The sequence below is a fragment of the Miscanthus floridulus genome, chromosome 15, assembly GCF_019320115.1.
Source record: "Miscanthus floridulus cultivar M001 chromosome 15, ASM1932011v1, whole genome shotgun sequence".
Taxonomy (NCBI): domain Eukaryota; kingdom Viridiplantae; phylum Streptophyta; class Magnoliopsida; order Poales; family Poaceae; genus Miscanthus; species Miscanthus floridulus.
Window position 1 is genome coordinate 60,107,477 of NC_089594.1, and position 19,336 is coordinate 60,126,812.

The following is a 19,336-nucleotide window of genomic DNA, read 5'->3' on the forward strand; positions in this document are numbered from 1 at the left end:
ATGCATGAGGTATTAAATATAAATAAAAAATAAAACTAATTACACAGTTTAGACGAAATCCACGAGACGAATCTTTTAAGCCTAATTAGATTATGATTGGACACTAATTACCAAATAACAACGAAAACGCTACAGTAGCGTTTTGCCAAAAAATTTGGCAACTAAACTGGGCCTGGGTATAGGCAGCCGCTGACCAGCCGACCTACATTTTGCATTTGTATGTACTCGACCTACAGCCGCAGGCATATTTCTTATTGCTGATCGTTATAAAACTCATTGCATTACAGCATGTTTTTCCTATTCCACTGAATCAACGGTTTGGAGAACCAACATACAGGGGGCTAGCACCTAGCAGGAACGTGCTACGGCGCTGATCTATTGCGATGTTCATGTTCGAGAACGACAACATTCTCATAAACGTGTGCCCTGGACTGAAACGGACGACGATGATCGAGGATCATCAGATGGCGTCGTCGTCGGTGGGCATCCAGTACCTGTTAGTCAACCAGACGCCATCGGCGACGACCTTAGCGCCGTCATGGTTCCGGTGCCACGAGTAGTACGCATGCGTCCGGTTCCTGATCTCCAACGTCGCATGCCCGAAACTCGCCTCCCGGAACGCCGAGTACCCCGGCTGCGGGCGCGTGAAGTTATCCGCAACCCCCTCAATATTGCCGCCGTCCCCAATGGTCACGTACACCGGCGCGTCGGCGTTCCTCACCGGCGTGGCCTTGTCGTTGATGATGTCGTAGGCGACGTTGGACACGCGGTGGCTGCGCTCGTACGAGTGGACGTGGCCGGCCAGCACGACGTCGACCCTGGCGTCGACGAGCCACCGCTCGAACTGCACCCGCATCGTCTCCCCCTCCATGTAGTGGTAGTTGTTGCTGTTGTACCACGGCGAGTGCATCAGCACCACCAGCCACGGCGTGGTGGTCCGGTCCACGCGCTGCTGCAGCTCCGCCTGCAGCCACGTCCACTGCGGCGTGTACTTGCCGTAGGCCGAGTAGGAGGCGAGCACGACGACGTGCGCGGAGGCGATCTTCACCGAGTACCAGAACGGCTCCGTGCTGCCCGCGGCGCGGTACGGCGTCGGGTACCGGTGCGTGAACGGCTTGAAGGGGGTCGTCTCGCCCAGCTCCGGCGCGAAGTCCAGCTCGTGGTTCCCCGCCGTCCAGATCCAGGGTTGGTACGCCGCGCTGCGCTCCACGAAGCGTGCCCATGTGTCCCACCGGTTGTTGTCGTGGAGCGGGTGGTTGTCGGCGTAGGAGAGGTCGCCGACGTACAGCACGGCGTCGCCGCCGTTGGCCTCGTAGTGTGAGAGCGTGGTGTTGGAGTCGAACGTCTGCCCGAGGTCGCCTGCGTTGCATTGCATTCTTCATTAGTCAGTCAGTCAGTCAGTCATGGGCCGGGTCAGCAGAGTCAGAGTCGTCGGCGGCAGCATCGTCAGTTGTCAGGCACGAGATCAATGATATGATGGACGTAGAGCATTCAATGAATTTGGTGCTAGTACGGCCATGTTTAGTTTCCCAGATTTCCTAAATTTGGTACTATAAAAAAAGAAGATTCTCCGTCACATTAAACTTGCGGTACATGCATGGAGTACTAAATGTTGACGAAATCAAAAACTAATTGCACAGTTTGGTTGTACTTCGCAAGACGAACGTTTTGAACCTAATTAGTTAATGATTAGACAATTGTTACCAAATAAAAACAAAACGCTACAATATAGCTACAGTACCTGGATATCCGGCGGCGCCGAAGCCGGCTTCAACTAAACATGCGTTTACTAATCCTACATTGGTAGGATTAGAAAAGTGCCCCCCGGTCAACACGGCACTCAGGCTTGATTGCGTGCATTATTGCCGTTGACGTCCAGATGGCAACGGGCGGCAATAATGACACTATGAGTACAGTGGTAGCAAAGATTCCCTTTTTTTTAAAGATATAAAATCATGGCGGGCACTAAGACATTCCGTCTGTTCGCTTTATGGTTTCAGCCAAGCCAACAGTATTTTTCTTTCACAATAAACTAGCACCAGCCGGACTTATCGACCCAGAAACCAACTAGCGAACAGGCTGATTAGTTTAATCTACAGGATTTCAATTCAATGAATTGGTATAGTACTACAGTAGTACATACACGTACTACTAGTTTGGTAGAATTAAAAAAAAAAGAGCCAAATCTGAACACACATTTTTTTTACAAGGTTTGTGAATCCCTGCTCGAGTGCTCTACACGGCATGGAAGCTTGATTCCACATTGCGATTAACGTCCAGATGGCAACAGCCGGCAATGGCACTACCATGCATTACAGTGGTAGCAAGATTCTTGTTTTTTTTTCCCAGATAAAATCATGGTTGGGATTGGGACACTGGTATATATAATATACTAATCTGGAGTGGTAAATAAATTAGTGGTATTTTATGGGACACTGACCATTGGATGCTTGGGGAACTCGTTTATGGGAGGGATCTCATCGAATGCAGATTCCAGCTAGTACGTAGGACTATTCAAACAACCTCGTTTATGTCGACCTAAGCTGTAATTTCTACTACTCCCTAGGTTGAAAAAAAATGTCATTCTCATCCTTTTAGAAATCAACCAATCTCAAATTTTATTAGATATATATAAGAAGTAAACAAATAATATTTATTATAATTGATAAGTATAGTTGTATAAATAATGAAGGAAATGTATTTTCACAGCAAACGTATTTAGAGATACTAGGTATTGATGCTATTTTCATATAAGCCTAGAAAAAATTTAACGTAGTCTAAGATGATATTTTTTTTGTGGGGGAAGAAAAGAGTTGGAACGAAACAATGATGGGAGTTTGTTACCGATGAGGCCGAACTTGAAGGGCGCATCAGGGCCCGGCTTGGGCGGCGTGGTGAAGGAGAAGGTCCTCACCGTGTGGCCAAACCCCATGGCGTAGTGGTACTTGGTGCTGTGCTGCAAGCATGGTCATCCATGGCGGGGCGGCCATTAGTAATTACTAGCTAATTAGCAGTTAGCTAATATAGCAATTCATTCATGGCCTAGCTACCTAGTGAGGTCATCAGGTTGCATATTTCTTTATTGATTCTGGAAAAAGCTACTAAATGCATAACATATGGAGAGGCCTCCTGGGCTGTGGAGGATCGTCGCATGGATCCGAGTATCGATCTTAGCAACTAACTGACCAACCAACCAACCAACTAACCTTGAGGTTTTTGAGGGTGCAGTGGTGGATGAAGCCGGAGGTGTAGTTGAAGTAGTCGTAGCGCGTGTGTGTGCCCTCGGCGCGGTGCTCCATCTTCTCCGGGTCCGGGTGCTCGCCGAACGCGACGGTGGTGTTGCCCAGCTCGCTGGGCGTCACCCACGACACGATCATGGCCGTGCCCTCCTGGTCGCCCAGCGTGATGTGCACCTGCGTTCATGCCCACCCATCGATTGTTGAGTTAGTGCTCACTGGTGGCTGATGGGATGGGATGGGATGGAAAAAGAAAAAGAAGGTATGCGAGCGGCCAGGACGGGAGGGAATCTGATCCGGCACCGCCGCACCACACCGGCACGCTACGGCGGACCTACCGTACCTGCTGCGGGGCATTGTACCCCGGCGGGACGCGGAAGACGTCGGCGTCCAGCGGCATCTCCACCGTGGCCTCCAGCTTCCGCCGGTACGAGCTCGTCACGCCGGCGTCCGCGCCGCCGTCGCCCAGGAGCACGAGGACCGCCAACAGGAGGCCCACGCGCACGCGGCGGCGGATATCCCCCATCATTGATGCGCTCTGCTCGCCTTCGCTTGCGCTGCTACTCTGCTCTTCCTGCCCTGCTTTTTTCTTTGGCCTTCTCTCCCACAACACAACTGATTGGAGTTGGAGATACGATATATAGAGAGAGATGCAACAACTAGACGAGTCCATGGGCTGGGCTGGGCTTCGAGATTACCTAGCAACTGTTTCGAGTGGAGTAGGGCCTTGATTAGTTAGCGAAATTTTTTAGGAAATGGTACTGTAGCATTTTCGTTGTTATTTGGCAATTAGTGTCCAATCATAGTCTAATTAGGTTTAAAAGATTCGTCTCGTGAATTTCGTCTAAACTGTGTAATTAGTTTTATTTTTTATTTATATTTAATGCTTCATGCATACGTCCAAAGATTCGATGTGACGAAGAATCTTGAAAAATTTTGCAAAATGAAGTGGAACTAAACGGTACCTAGGTATTGCGTAGAATGCAAAATTTGCGGGGAATATCCCACGAATTGTGCTTTCGCATAGGGCAAGTCTATATATATAGAGAGAGAATAATTTATTCTATAGCTACCTTGATTTACGATAATGTTTGTACCGATAACATGAATATGCATTTACGATACTCGTGTTACGACAACTCATCGTGATATTTACCATAATGTTATAGTAAATCACTTAGTAAGGAGTTACTGTAGTCTCATAAATTAGCATAGTAATTATCGTAACTCAAAATGACCACAGAATAAGTTATTCTATGACCAGCCGCTGAACAGTAGTTCTCTCTCTCTCTATATATATTCTCGTACGTCATAGTTGACATGGATGGATTATATAAAGAAGAAGGGGGCATATTATATGATAATGATTAGCAGTTTAGCACGCCTCATGCGTTTGAATGTGGACGGGGGAGTAGCAAGCAGTTGACTTTGAAGCGCAGTTTTGGACCATTAATGATCGCAAAACGAAGGCGAGTCGAATGTTGCGTCTCTCCTTGTTCTCACAACAAGGACCGGACAAATGTATGTATATATCCCCGTGGGCCAGCCGTGTGAAAGCCCGCGCAGACATATACCCTCTATCTTCCCTCCGCGGTCCGGGTCGGATGGCGATGGCGATGCTGATGCTGATGCCCATTGCACGCCCATGCATGACTTAAAAGAGCATTTTTTTAGATAATGACTTAAGGAGCATATATATCGTTATCAGTACACTGCGCTTTATTTGGGACGACAATCTTGAGGCCAAGACTCCAATTATTTCGGCCCCGTTCGCTTCGCTGAAAAAACAAGCCGAAACATTGTTCCGGCTGATTCGTTGTGAGAGAAAAACACTGTTACAACTGAAAAAACAAGCTGAAAAAGACGGATTATAAGAGAAGCGAACATGTTCTTCTTTTGTTAGAGCCCCAAAATTTGTTCCCCATCCATTTTTTTTGCCCACTCCCAAAGTAGCATGTGGAGGAAAAGAAGAGACCATCTCTAAAAATACCTCAGATTTAACTTCTAAAATATCAAAATTATAGACCCACAATGATTTTTTTTGGCGGTTTCCTTTTTCGAGCGATCTCTTTCGTGGCACCGTGAAACCCTTCGCGCCGCCGCCGATTTGCACGTCGTGTCCTGGCGGCAGCCAGGGACCCGACCCCTTCAGCCTGCAGGTCCCTCTCCTAACCGGTAGTGCCAGCCTTTGGCAGCCAGGCACCCGCCCCATCCAGCCTTCAACTCCCCCTCATAGCCTTTGGCAGCCAGGTATATATGTGAACGTATACTACTAGTATTCGCACGCAGGGATGATTGATACGCATGTCCTCGTCCTACCTGATCCCTGCCCATCCATCCATCTGCGTTGGCAGCCAGGGGTCCTAGCCACGGCCAACGTAGCTAGGGGCGCCTAGCCACGGCCTCTGCTAGGCCAAACGCGGCTGCGGACGGGCCTTCCCCTGCAGGAGGCGGCTGCGGGCGGCTGTGCCAGCTACTGCCGTTGCCAGCGACAGCCATGGACTCTAGGCGGCGGCTACGGAAGGCCGGAAACCCTAGCAACCGGTAAAACAAAAGTAGAGGTGGAGAGGACAAGTAGATCCATGGCATACCTGAACCTTAGGTCGGCGGCGTCGAAGAACCTTTGCCCTGGAAGGCTCCTGAGCGATGGCGCGAAGGAAAGGAGGTGCGGGAAAGAGTCGCGGTGTCGCGTGGGAACGAGGAGACAACGCGGGGAAGAGCGATGCGTGAGAGAAAGGCTGCGCGCATTTTTACGCACCATGCCGGCTTATTTGCCAATTGCCAAAAGATGGGGAAGGGATATGGGGTACTCTTAGAGATGGGTTTTCTCTTTTTTCCAAAAAAAAATATGGATGTGGAAGGGATATGGGGTACTCTTGGAGATGCTCTTATTGCTATCAAACATGTGTTACAAACATGAACTATATACAGTTTGTAATATAGGGCCCATGCAAATGATAACAAGACCAACTCCATCAGATCTCTTTCTCTTTTACCTTAAAACTTAATATAGGCGACTGAATAAAAAAACCTTCAATTTCAGACTATGGGGGAGAGCTTTGCAAAAAATTGAGAAACCTCATTCCTTTTTTCTTACGTGGGACCCATAGCTCAGTAGCATCTCTCTCCTTTCTTCTCCCTATCCTCTCTCCTCTCCCTCCATCGTGGCAAGAAGGCGACCGTGTGGCCATCTCGGTGTGGCGGCAGCGACGACGACGTGGCTAGAGCACCACGATGGGACCTCCATCCTGTGGATCCACATGTTGAGGAGGGAGAAAGGAGTTGAGAAAAATCCACATGTTGAGGAGGGAGAAAGGAGTTGAGAAAAAAAATATGTGCCACTTCCCCTTGCTTTGAGGGATTGTGGGGAGTTTTCGAGGGATTTGAGAAAAAAAAAAGAAAAGAGAAAGGGGATTGAGAAAGGAGAGCTGGTGGAGTTGCTCTTACACCTCCCATCTAGTTTATAAGACATTTCGCGTACGTCAAGAGTCAAACATTATAATCTTTGGCCAACAATTTTTAACTATTGCGATACAAATTTGATACTATTAAATTTATAATAAAATGCACTATCGAATATCATAAGATTATGATCATAAATAACATAATATAAAATAATTAATGCTCAAAGTGTAAATTAGGAGCATGCCATGTTAGACCATGTCTTATAAATTGAATGAACCTGAGGGTGATGGAGTAGCTATCTTTAGTTGAATTTAATTAGCTTTGTCCTAACCCTAAATTAAATAAATTTTAAGATCCATAATAAAGACTAGTGCAATAAAGGATTAACACTGGATGATTTTTTTTTTAAGGAAATTGACTAAACTTAATTGAATATGTGGTCATTGTAGCGAGGTACACACCCGCACGTGTCACAACACCCGATGTATTTTGTTACTTATGGTTTTAACTATATTTCCAAAATACATAAAACAATTTTTATATGTTTTCTATTTTTAATTTATGAAGCTTTATTGAAGTAGTTATTTGCAACATTGTGAAAATGATGTATATTATGAAGCTACATAAAAGGTATGTCAGAAGAAGTGTAGTTGAAACCATAAGTAACAAATTATATAGGTTCACAAAAAAGTGACAAAATATAAATTTTTTTTTGTATGCTTTCTATTTTTTTAACTCACAGTCTAGAGTTAATTAAAAAGAAAAGTTGTGTAAAACATCAAATTATTTACTTTTAGTTGTATCACATCGATAGGGTAAATTGATCAATATTCTCATTAGATCATTTAGGAAATCAATTATAATCATGTTGTCCCCAAACTATATTTTTAGATATATATCACATGTTTATGTGTTGTTTCACCTTTGCAGCAGGTTAAATAAAAATTGGTGGTGTTTACAAGTTGTGCAACTGAAATATAAACTGATTACAATGGACAACTAACATTCATAAATTTTCAATGAATGCTTGTAACCCAAAGATACATAGCCTTTTTTTATTCAAGATGTAATGGCTATGGCTGTCGTAATGTACTAATGTTAAATCGATTCATGGGACAACATCACCATGGTTGCATGCAGCGGCATTCCGTCGGAGATATATAGGCTATAACATAGTATTTCAGTTCACAGTTCATTGCGGCATTTCGAGTTACTGTGGTGCCATAGAAGGGAAACAAATCTTTGTTAGAGATTAATCAGAAACGCATAATTGCGCCTGTATGGATTGGCGTCATTAGCATATGCGGCAACAGAGCCATATATATTAGTCTAGGGTACTTAAATTGTGGAGGAAATAATAATATAATAATCTACTAGTTTAGCTCACTTTCACTTTCATGCTTCAAGTTGGTCGCGATGACGGCGAAGGGCGAACAATGGCCTGACAATGGGCTTGGACTGAGATATCATCGTCGATGCACAAAAATGGCAACGTTTTCTTCGCGAGCGATGAGGAAGACAGCTCACAGTTGGATCGTTGATAGAGTTCCGCTTCAGCGATGAAATGAAAGTATCAATGCCTCCAGGTCTAGCTTGTCGGTGATCATTCCGGGCCTGAAGTTGTTCTTCTCCTTCGCGATCTTGAGGATCTTCTTGTCGCCTTGTCGGTATCGTGCTCTTCCCGGTGCCATACGAGTCGACGAACACAGATGATAGGGGACACCTGCACGATCACGAGGCAGCGGCGGCCTCTTCCAGCCTCCGTAGGTGTCGTTGATGATGCCGTTGTCACCTTTGTCGTCCTCACCAGATTCGCCTTCCTGATATTCCCTTTGAAAACCAGCAGTGAGCCGATGAGCATGTTAGATGGTCGAACAAAGCCTCCGTCTTGCACCATCTTCTATTTGTAGACAAATTAGTACCATCACGATATGATTGGCCAGCAAAAAATAACACCACCAAATAAGTCAATGATGAATTGTTCAGAAACTCATCCGAAAACTACATGTACAAAACACTCCAGATACGGCGCTACCTTCTTTTACATCCACCCAAGGGAATCTAAAACCCTCCTCGGTTTCCCTACCCTAACACAGATCGAATCTAATGGAAAGCCAATGGGCTTCCGACAGCATCAACACCAAAACAAAGTCTGTTACACGCTAGGCTAGCGAAATATGGCGCAACAGATGATGTTGCGCTCAGTGTCTCGTCCAGTCAGCAAAAGCCCGAGAGGCAGGGCGTTCCCCGCATGAACAGCAGGTGTCACTGCTGTGCTTCGGCAGATGTCAAACCTCAAGGGGAGGGAGGACTCTACCTGCCATAATCATGGCGATGAGTAGAGTGAGAACAGGTCCTAGGCTGCATATGGGAAAGGTTTCATCGCTTCCCGCCCTTTGATCTTGAAGCAATCAGGCGGATGGCCTGCTTCCCCAGCTCCACGTTCTCAGACCTGCCATTATCTAACTGAATACACAGTGTGCCACCGATGACATTCGACACCATCCCTCGATGCCTGCCAAGATGAATACTAGTATGAGTACATATGTTTTTTCTAAAGTAATCAGAAAAGATACGCAATCAGATACACTGAGCAGTAGCATTAAGCAATGTCAGTTCCATTGTCAAACGGTATGCAAAAAGTAACTGTGTTACAGGAGACATAAGGCATCAGGAAAAGTAAATTTAAAATGCAAGACTCCATAAAGCGTTGCAAGTGGCTAACACATGTAATTTCCCTCAAGCTGCTACTGAACCAAATGGAGGTAGACTTCACCAGCATAATATATAGAACAAAACTGTAACGAAAAAATGTTGAAGGGAGAACTAACCATTTGCCATCAGAAGTTAGATGGACCTCAATCCTCTTTCCGATCGCATCCTTGCCCAACTTGCGTAGAATCCAGTTTGCGTCCATCACTTCATCATCTGTGCTCTGCTGATGCCTCTTGGCTGGAGTCGTACCATCCAAACCATCTGCCTTCTCCATCGAAGGCCTCTTCCTCTTTGATCTCTGGCCTTTAGCAACATTTAACTGCTCCTCTTGCTGAGAAACCCAGGAGGTCGGCTCCTCTGGTTGAGAGGCCTGGGTGTTTAGCTGCTCAAAATGTGGACGCTTAAATTTGAGTTTGAGCAATGATGGCTTCAAGTTATCAGGAGAGTCAGCAGTTCCCTGGTTCTCGTCCACCTGACTAGAATGAGATTGTTTCTGTGTAAATGATCTGTTTCTACTACCAGTTTCATTTGCATTTTCCATTCCAGAAATTAGAGCATTGCTCCTTTTCCCAGTTGCATGCTTTTTTGAGGTACCAAGATCACCCAAGAGGCTATTTCTTTGCTGTGCCCCAGTCTCTCGAACTAACTTCATTACACTTCTCTCTTTTACCTCGCTTCTTGAACTTTTCAGCTGGCTTGTGACATCTATTTTCCCTCCTGAAAGAGGCAGGTGAGTGTGCAAACTTGTTTAGTCCTCAACATAGCATCACCGGGATGCAAGAACCAGACATACCATAAAACAAAGGTTTCAGGAACTTATTTCAAAATGCAGTCAATATCCAACAAAGAATTAATAAATAACTTCATGGGTACAAGCAGAAGGTAATATCAGGTGCAATTAACTTGAAATTTAGGAATGGGAACAACAGTGTTACAGGAAGACAGCAATGCTTCCTAAAATTAAGCCCTCAAAGGGAACATTTGGGCTTTTGGCAAAAAATCTAGGATTTAAAATTTCAATCAGAAAAACAGAAGAAAACATTCCAAAGAATGCCTTTGGACTACCACCAAAATATGAAAACTGTTATACTTCTTACACATGTAGAAAGAAAAAAAGGCATGAAGTAATTCTAATTGTTTGCATGCCCATAGGATACCTAGTAAGCAACCAAAAACTATTAGCCCCTGAAGCGTGCATGCTAACACATGTATTATGTATAGCAGGGAAATAGAACTGGTAAAATGGTGAACTTCCACAAAATGGGCACATACCATGTATTGAACCCAGATCTTGCTCTCTTTGAGAATTGGACAGTTCTGACTTAGGAGAGCCACTCCTAGTTTTATGCCGCGAACCAAGATGGATAACCAACTTGGTAGCTTTTCCAGTGTCATTCTTGGGAGTATTTTCTTCACCATCTTTGTAATGCAAACTCGAAACCTTACTGCCCTTAATCTTGACTTTGGGTATCATATCAGCATTGTTTGGTACAGCTTTCTTGGATGGAGATTTCAAATTCTTTTCTGAACTTCGAGTTGAAGATGAAATATAGGCATTATCATCATTCTTAAAAGGGCTCCTATAATGATTGCCATCTATACTTTGATCTCCCAAACGGCTATTTGATAATTTAACATCATGCCTTCTCTCAGAAATATTTCATCATGGCCATCGTCTGTTTTATTACCCTGGCCACCTTTCTTTTTGGAAGACTTCTTATTTGATCCAGGGCTCTTAAAAAACAATCTTCTCTTGCTCAGGTGTATCTGATGGAGGCTTACTACTGTTGCTTTTTAATGAAAATTTCAGAGTATTTCTACTCTCGTTTTTCAATACATATGCACCGAGTTTCTCATCATCTGAGTTTGGATAAGGTGGTGACACATCTTCAGGAGAAGGTAGTGCAGCAGCCGCCCGCAAAGTAACCATAAGTCCATGATCGACAACATCTCTCCTCTTCCAAAGCTCCCGGATTGCATCCTCAGTGTCCCTGATCTGATGTTAGCAAAATGGGTGTTAGATGACACAACATAACAGCGAGGCATGATGACAGAAGTAGTTATCACCTGGGAGCATTCACCACGGCATGCTGCACATGTGTACTGAAGGTTTTGGTCAGCTTGGAATTGTTGGTACTTTTCCTCACTGCATAACATATGGAACAACAGTAAAGCATACACCCAATGAGAAGAAAAGGACAGGAAAAGTAGGGCAATGTATATAGTTGAAACAAATATGGGTATTATTCAAACAAACACATAAGGTTCACTCATACAGACCTGATGCCATCACCATCAATATGCACCCACTTTTCACAAACATCGCAGCAAACCATAGGTATCACTTCAGAGTCTCTATAAACCTGAAAAGAGAGGGAACCCAAGCAGGGACGATATCATATAAGCCTAAGTCAACAAATGAAAAACATAGTATTTATTGAACCAGACTACTCATACTTCACTTAAATTGAATGAAGTCTCAATCAAAGAGGCTTCAAACTAAAATATAAACAAATAACTTCCATCACTAAAATATCTCACGCAGGCAACCACGATCTTTGTAAGGGTGGATGGAGCAGAAACAAGGAAACATAGGAACTCCAAAATTGAACAGAGCATGATAAATTTCAAGAAGCTAAAATAAATCATTTTTGTACTGAGAACATAGCACTTGTACCTTCAAGCAAATTGGACAGTAGTTTCCTTTCAAAACAATCGTCCAAACGCATCACAACATGTGTACCCCAAAAACCCACTATATATATCCAAGTTCATAGTGTTACACACAAACAAAAAGTACAGCATAAGACATCTGGTAGTCAATACCAGTTAGAGAGATAAACATTTGAATCAGTACCTTGTGCTATGGCCACTACCAGGCACACCAGATCCACAGCTGTGGCACCTTGTATGTTTTGGACATAAATATGGTCCATGGGTAACATTCTGCAATGTTACACTCAGTGTTTAGTGATGACAAACAGATGTAAATGCAATCTATACAAAAAAAAAGGGGTGGTTGTGGAGAGGGGGGGGGGGGGGGGGGGGGGGGGGGGGGGGGGGGTTGTTGCAATATATTCACCTTGTGTAATGGTTGCTGACAGTAACAATGATGAGCACCATCACACCTTTTACAGAACATCAACTTATTGGGATCACCAGGACGTCGGCACACACCTATATAGATGGCAAGTACTGATATAACACCAAATCAAATGCAGAAGCTAGCGATACTTACAATGGAACAGAAGCGATGCATGCTTTCAAGATGCAAATTCAAACATAGCACAAGAACAAGAATGAACAGGGTAAATCGGTTCTTGACTGAGGACTTGTACAAGTTCAGGATAATAGATGGAAATAGAAAGACAACCGACCTCACAACTGCGGCAAGAGGGACAGACCCATTAGCTCCAGTGGAAAGGTCTAAAAGGAACATTAACTTATCAGAGCATATACATGATGAATAGGTGATGAAGAGACAATAAGAATTTGCATTACCTCTATGTTCCCCCCAGCTTTTTCAAACAGTTTCTATGATACCGCTTTGCTGCAGAGTTTACATGGAAGCATTTTGGCAGCTTCGTGCTGCCCTCATTTTCTCCAGAAAAGATAAACGGCACATAACCTTGACAGCAGCATTTCCTTGATCCTCTCGATCCCATTCGTCTTCATCTTCTTCTGCCTCCTGAAAAAAGGGCAGGACTTTCTTGTATTAGGAGAATGAAAAAGTATAGTAATACTGGAAGTATAGCATTCGATATTGTTGGCATCATCTAAAGGTGCAACTAGTAGAAAACCTTAAATATCTTATTGGCTAGTAAAATTGTGCACCATTGGAACTTGCCAAGATGATGAGAAGCTTATACTCCAAGGATTAAGGCCCCGTTTGTTTCCATTTCTCATAGCCACGCTTGGATTATAATCTAAGCGAAGATTTTCTCGCTTTTCGCTTCTCGTAGTTCAAATCCTCTGAAGCGGCTTAACCACATAAGCGAGATATCGGTGGAAATAAAGCAAAGCGTTTGGCGGGATTCTCGCTTATTTCCTGCCGACACCGCTTTATAAGCGGAACAAACGGGGCCCTAAGCATACTTACTGCATTATGTGGTGAGTCAAAAACAAAAAAAAATGAGACACCAGTAGTCTATTGTAGAAAAGTAATAAGATACTGTTTAGAAGAAATTAAGGTTACCTTTGACACCTAGCTAAATAGCAGAGTAGATAATACAAACAAATTATTAACTCATGTATCTACAGGGGAAGCATCCTGTGTTTCTGCATGGTAAGTCATACAGGCATACAGCACAATCAACATTAGTGTACATGCAAAACTCCATGAGACACAGGTCTGTTTCTAAAGCTGGTTCATTATAGTAACATACAACGTTACCGCATAAAACCTACATGGGCATAAGTTATATAGCTCTAGGGCTCTCCTAAAGAACTTCTTTGCCCTGTTCGCTTCTCTTATAATCCGTCTTTTTCAGCTTGTTTTTTTCAGCCAGAACGGTGTTTTTCTCTGGCAACAAATCAGCCAGAACAGTGTTTCGCTTGTTTTTCCAGTGAAGCGAACGGGCCCGTTTCTCACCAGTGAAGGCCTACGTAACGTCTAAGAGCACACCGTGCACAACACGACAACCCCGTGTATACACACGAGCTCAAAATTCAAGCACAACTGTTTTTTCATGCCACGCGTCACCATACATGTAGCCGTTTCGAAAGATTCACAATATCGTTCTCCATCCAACACTTTAGGAAGACTAAAATCATCTAGAAAACCCGAAAGTTCAGGCAGTCGGGCACCAAAAAAAAAAGATCACAGTATCGTCGTACAGCCATACCTCACTAAACATCAATGCCTTACCAATTCAGCCACTAAACCCAAAACCCTAAAATACTACTCCCTCCGTCAGTCCATCCAAAATTATAGACCGTTTTGGCTATGTTCTAGATACATAGTTAGACATAGCCTATATTTAAGTGCATAGCAAATGCTGTCACTCCCAAAATAGCAGTATCAATGTCATGGCGGTGTGTACCCACCGATGCTCAGTGACGTGGATGTGTGCGCCAATACCCCATGACGGTGCTAATTTCCCACGAAAACAGAATCCCAGTGCTAGGCTGCCCCAGAATTCCCGAAAGGAACAGTCTTTCATCGACTGCACTCCTATAAACCTCAACACAAAAGGATGCAAACTTCTACAGCGCGCATAAATCAGGTTCCTTTGTCCCAGCCCAGAATTCCAAGTAATTCATTCATAGCAAAAACACCACGAGCAGCCCACAGCCACACAATCCAGCACGAAGATAAGGCACGCTACAAGGCACAGAAATTCTCCCACGAGCACATGGCAGCAAGCACACTAGCCAGGCAGGACACACGGCAAACACAGCCACGGAAGAGAGGGAGAGAGAGATCCGCTGACCGGCGATCCGTAGGCGCCGCTCTCGAAGCGCCTGGCGAGGTCCTCTGCCGCGACGGCGCCGCGCTGCGCCGCGGCCCGGCGGGCCTCGTCCTCCCCATCCTCAGGGTCCGGCTCCAGGGGCGGCACCTCCACCTGCACCGTCGCCGCATCCGCGTCCACGGCCCCGGCCGGCCGCAGCAGCCATGGATCCGCGAGGAACCCCTCGAGCGCGGCCGCCCATACCGCCGCCGCCGCACCCCCTCCTCCCTGTCCCTTCCTCGCCGCCGCCGCGGCGCCGAACCCTAGCTCGCAGTCGCACACCCTCCTGCTGCAGAGGAACAGAGAGAGGCAGAGAGGCGGCGTCCGTCAGAGCGCGCGAGCGTTAGAGTCAGGGTGACGAGACAGAGAGTGAGGGGGAGCTTACCAAGTGATGGGGCACGCGACGTGAAACGCCATGGGAGGGAGGCGGGCGAGGCGGGGCGGCCACAGCCCAGATGGGTGGTGGCGTCGCCTCGGTCTGATTCGAAACGAATTCGGGGGCAGGGGTGCTGGGAAGGGGGTTTGGACGCGTTTTGGGGAAATTCGGGCAGGATTCGGGTGGGATTTGCGTTTGGAATCGGATTTGGAGGCGCGGCCGACGCGGGCGGCGGGGAGGAGCACGGCGACGAGGAGGGTAAGCCAGCGGGGTGGTTTTGCGGATGGGTCCCTGCATGAGTAGGATTTTATCTTTCTGGACAAGGTCTCTCTGTGGGCAAGCGCTTGGTTCTGGGAGATTTTGCGTGGAGGTCCCGTAAATATGCGGAATTTTGGCTAACGGCTCCGGCAGGCAACCGGGAAGTGTGGGCCCCCGGACCGAACTGGGCTTGTGCGGGTTTTGGATAAAAAGGGCCGTCTGTTTTGGGCTTTCGTGGGCATTGGCCCATTCTCGGTACTCGGAGCAAATGAGCCCGCCCCACCGTCCTATGAACTCCGGGCCTTAGGCCGGCGAGGAAGCCTTGCCTGCCGACCAAGCCATGCTCGCGGCGCGCCAGCTCGCCGCCGCCGGTGGTAGGCTGTTCTCCGCGGCGGCGTCCTCCGCTTCCGCCAGAGGGGGTCACGCGGGCGGCGCGGCGGGGAGTGGGGACACGCTGGGGAAGCGCCTGCTGAAGCTCATCTACCCGAAGCGGAGCGCGGTGGTGGTGCTGCGGCAATGGGCGGAGGAGGGCCGCACCGTGCAGAAGTACCAGCTCAACCGCGTCGTCAGGGAGCTTCGGAAGTACGGCCGCTTCAAGCAAGCCCTGGAGGTACACCGCCCGACCCTTGCCACATGCCACGTGTCCACCGCCAACGCCATAGCTATACGCCGCGGTGGCTACAGGCTCCTGCTCGACGTATTGCCAGCCTGATTCCTGACGTGACCCGACTCGAAAATGCAGATTTGCGAGTGGATCCGGACCCAGCCGGAGATGCGGCTGCTGCCGGGGGACCACGCAGTGCACCTCGACCTCGTCGCCAAGGTCCGGGGACTCGCCAGCGCCGTCAAGTTCTTCGAGGACATGCCAGCGCGCGCAAGGGCCCGTCCACCTGCAATGCGCTGCTGCACGCGTACGTGCAGCATGGCGCTAGAGAGAAGCCCGAGGCCATGATGGCGGAGATGGCCCGTGTGGGGTACCTCACCTGCGCGCTGCCCTTCAACCACATGATGTCGCTGTACATGGCGAGCGGCGAGCTCGAGCGGGTGCCGGAAATGATCAAGGAGCTAAGGAGGTACACGGTCCCTGACCTCGTCACCTACAACATATGGCTGACGTACTGCTCCAAGAAGAACAGCGTGAAGAGCGCCGAGAAGGTGTTTGGTCTGATGAAGGATGACAGGGTGGTTCCTGATTGGATGACCTTCAGTTTGCTCGGTAGCATTTATATCAATGCTGGACTCCATGTCGAGGGCCGGAACGCGTTGGTGGAGATGGAGAAGAGGGCCTCCAGGAAGGAGCGAGCCGCGTACTCATCGCTCCTCACCCTGTATGCAAGCTTGTCAGATAGAGGGAACTTGGACAGGGTATGGAATAAGATGAGGGAAACCTTCAGGAAGTTCGGCGACACAGAGTACAAGAGCATGCTCACTTCCCTCACGAGATTTGACGACATCAGCAGCAGAAAGCATCTACAGGGAATGGGAATCAGCGTCGGGAACACGTGATTCAAGGATCCCAAACACGATCCTTTCATATTACATCAAGAATGGCATGATCGAGAAGGCGGAGAGCTTTCTTGGCGACATTGTGGAGAAAGGAGTCAAGCCCAGCTATAGCACATGGGAGTTATCGACAACAATACGGACAAAGTCCTTGAGTGCCTGAAGAAGGCCCTGTCAAGCTTGGAGAAATGGGAGCCGAACCATGAGCTCGCCACTGCGATCTTTTCTCAGATCGAGAAGACAGGTGGCATTGAAGCTGCAGTGAAGCTCCTAGTCATGTTCCGGATGCAGGGTATGTTACCACTGAGATGTACAACTCGGTCTTGCGCACTCATGCAGAGGCCAGGCTCATGCCTCTGATAGTCGACGAACGAATGGAACAGGATAAGGTGGCCATGGATGTGGAAACCAGGAGATTGTTGAGGTTGACCAGCAAATATCCAATCGATGAGGTTTCAACATTGATGTCTATTACGAACTCCGTGGATCTCAATATTCAGTATCGGTACAAGGTGTTTGGGGCGGTAGCAGGATAAGAGCAGAGGACGGCAGCAGAGCAGGAGGACGGGGTCAGAGGAAGTTGTAGACGGAAGCAATAGCTTGTACAATAATCTTTGATACCCTCCTTCTCCTAACTCTCGGTATGTATAACGCTTTGCTTCATGCCTTGGCCCATTCGGCGCCCGAGACACGCCGGTTAGCAACTCTGGGCCGGATGGACCGTCGTAGCTGCGGCCCATTCATCTCCTGCGTCTTTAGCCCGCCCTCAGCGAGCAGCTCACGCCCATCTTCAGCATCCGTTGCCGATACAGTGAAGAAGCCTCACAAGACCTCAAGAGCGTTGAGCCGGAGCAAGAAGTGCAAGCAGCGCATGACCTGCTGTCTGCCTACACATACCGGACGTGTCCGGTATGGCTAAGGTAGCAGACCAGCAAGTAGCTGTTTGCAATGATGCTCAAGCCCGGTGGCGACCAAGTGATGAGTCAATCTTAGTATCTCATGATACTCATCACTTGTGTCTCATGGCCAAGAAAAGCAAGAAGAAGAGTAACAAGAAAGATCAAGAAAAGGAGAAGGCTCAAGTGGATGATCAAGAAGAGAGTGATGTTGAAGTTGAAGACAACTACAACCTTGATCATCTCAACCATAAAGACAAATTTATCATCATGAAGATAGTTGAAAAGAATGATGACCTTGAAGAAGAGATAGAGAAGCAAGAGCAATCGATTCAAAATCAAGAAAAGATTCTCATCTCCAAATTGCAAGAGCTAAAGGCAATAAATGAGAGGTATGAAAAATTGTCAATTGAGCATGCTTTAGTTACTAACTCCTCTTCTAGTGTTTCACAACTAGAGAAGGAAAACTTCGAGCTCAAGGCAAGGCTAGATGAACTATCAAGCAAGTATAATATGCTACAAGCAAATTATGTTCATCTAAAGTGCTCTCATGAGGAAGTAGTAGAATCAAGCATCATGCTTGAGGTGGCTCATGAGGTTGTGATTACATCGGTAAAATTTTCTCAACCTCTCACACATTCGCTCACTAGTACACCATCTCAATTAAATATTTCTTGTACTAATGAATATGCTCCTCAAGCAAGCCAATCTTCGATTGAGCTAAATCTTATAGAAAACATAGAGCTCAAAGAAGAAGTGCAAAGATTAAAGAAAGATGTGATTTGGTTGAAGGGTAAGGAGAAAGCACAACCTTCTCAAGATAACCATGATAACATGGTGAAGAAGCTTGAGAAGGGTTCAAACCTTGCTTCCTCCAAAGCCCAACAAAAGAATCACATCTCAAGCAAGGCCAACACAACCAAGAGCAAGAAATATGGAAAAAGGATGTGTTATGGTTGTGGATTGTATGGACATGAGTGGGCTATATGTCCACACAAGAGTTGGGCCGACAAGGTTGAAGCCGCAAATCAAAAGGCTTCTACCAAGAAATGTCCAATGTACAAAGAGGCAAGAAAGGAAGCCCAAGTTGCAACAAGAAGATGCTATGGATGCAATGAGATGGGCCACAAGGTTGAAAGATGTTCATATAAGCAAAACAAGCATAGAGCAAACAAAGGCCGCATATGCTATGCTTGTAAAAGAAAAGGGCATCTAAGCTATGAATGCCCAAATGGTAACTCACCTAAGCCGAACACATTTGTTTATCATGATATGCTTAGGAAGACCACAAATGGAGTTAGCATTAGTAAGGTGATGTGTTCACCACAAACTAGTGCTAAAGCCATTTGGGTGCCTAAGCACTTGTTGACTAACTCAAAAGGACCCAACAAGAGTTGGGTACCAAAGTGTGCTTAGGTTAATGATGTAGGTACTTGGTGATGAAATGAAGCCTTCGGGGTGGTTGAGCAAGCAATTTGACAATATTCACTCAATCTA

The 19,336-nt window shown here is 46.5% G+C and overlaps 1 protein-coding gene and 2 pseudogenes across 1 annotated transcript; 1 reads left to right on the forward strand and 2 right to left on the reverse strand.

Annotated features, from left to right (window-relative positions):
- Window positions 1-214: 214 nt before the first annotated feature.
- Window positions 215-3,854, reverse strand: LOC136508481 (purple acid phosphatase 2-like). Its single transcript, XM_066503163.1, has 4 exons — window positions 3,580-3,854; window positions 3,207-3,413; window positions 2,845-2,956; window positions 215-1,359 (listed from the first exon to the last, which is right to left on the reverse strand). The coding sequence occupies exons 1-4, from the start codon at window positions 3,763-3,765 to the stop codon at window positions 461-463; spliced, it is 1,404 nt and encodes a 467-aa protein (XP_066359260.1). The 5' UTR covers window positions 3,766-3,854; the 3' UTR covers window positions 215-460.
- Window positions 3,855-7,820: 3,966 nt separating this feature from the next.
- Window positions 7,821-15,375, reverse strand: LOC136508485 (uncharacterized; annotated as a pseudogene).
- A 396-nt stretch (window positions 15,376-15,771) lies between these two features.
- LOC136507519 (pentatricopeptide repeat-containing protein At4g02820, mitochondrial-like) lies at window positions 15,772-17,479 on the forward strand (annotated as a pseudogene).
- Window positions 17,480-19,336: the final 1,857 nt, after the last annotated feature.

Excerpts from the sequence above, each read along its gene's own strand:
- LOC136508481 (XM_066503163.1), bottom strand. The coding sequence starts at position 3,765 with ATGATGGGGGATATCCGCCGCCGCGTGCGCGTGGGCCTCCTGTTGGCG. Across the intron at positions 2,957-3,206 it reads GCACCCTCAAAAACCTCAAG|CACAGCACCAAGTACCACTA; the intron begins GTTAGTTGGTTG and ends CCATGCTTGCAG. Across the intron at positions 1,360-2,844 it reads CTTCAAGTTCGGCCTCATCG|GCGACCTCGGGCAGACGTTC; the intron begins GTAACAAACTCC and ends AATGCAACGCAG.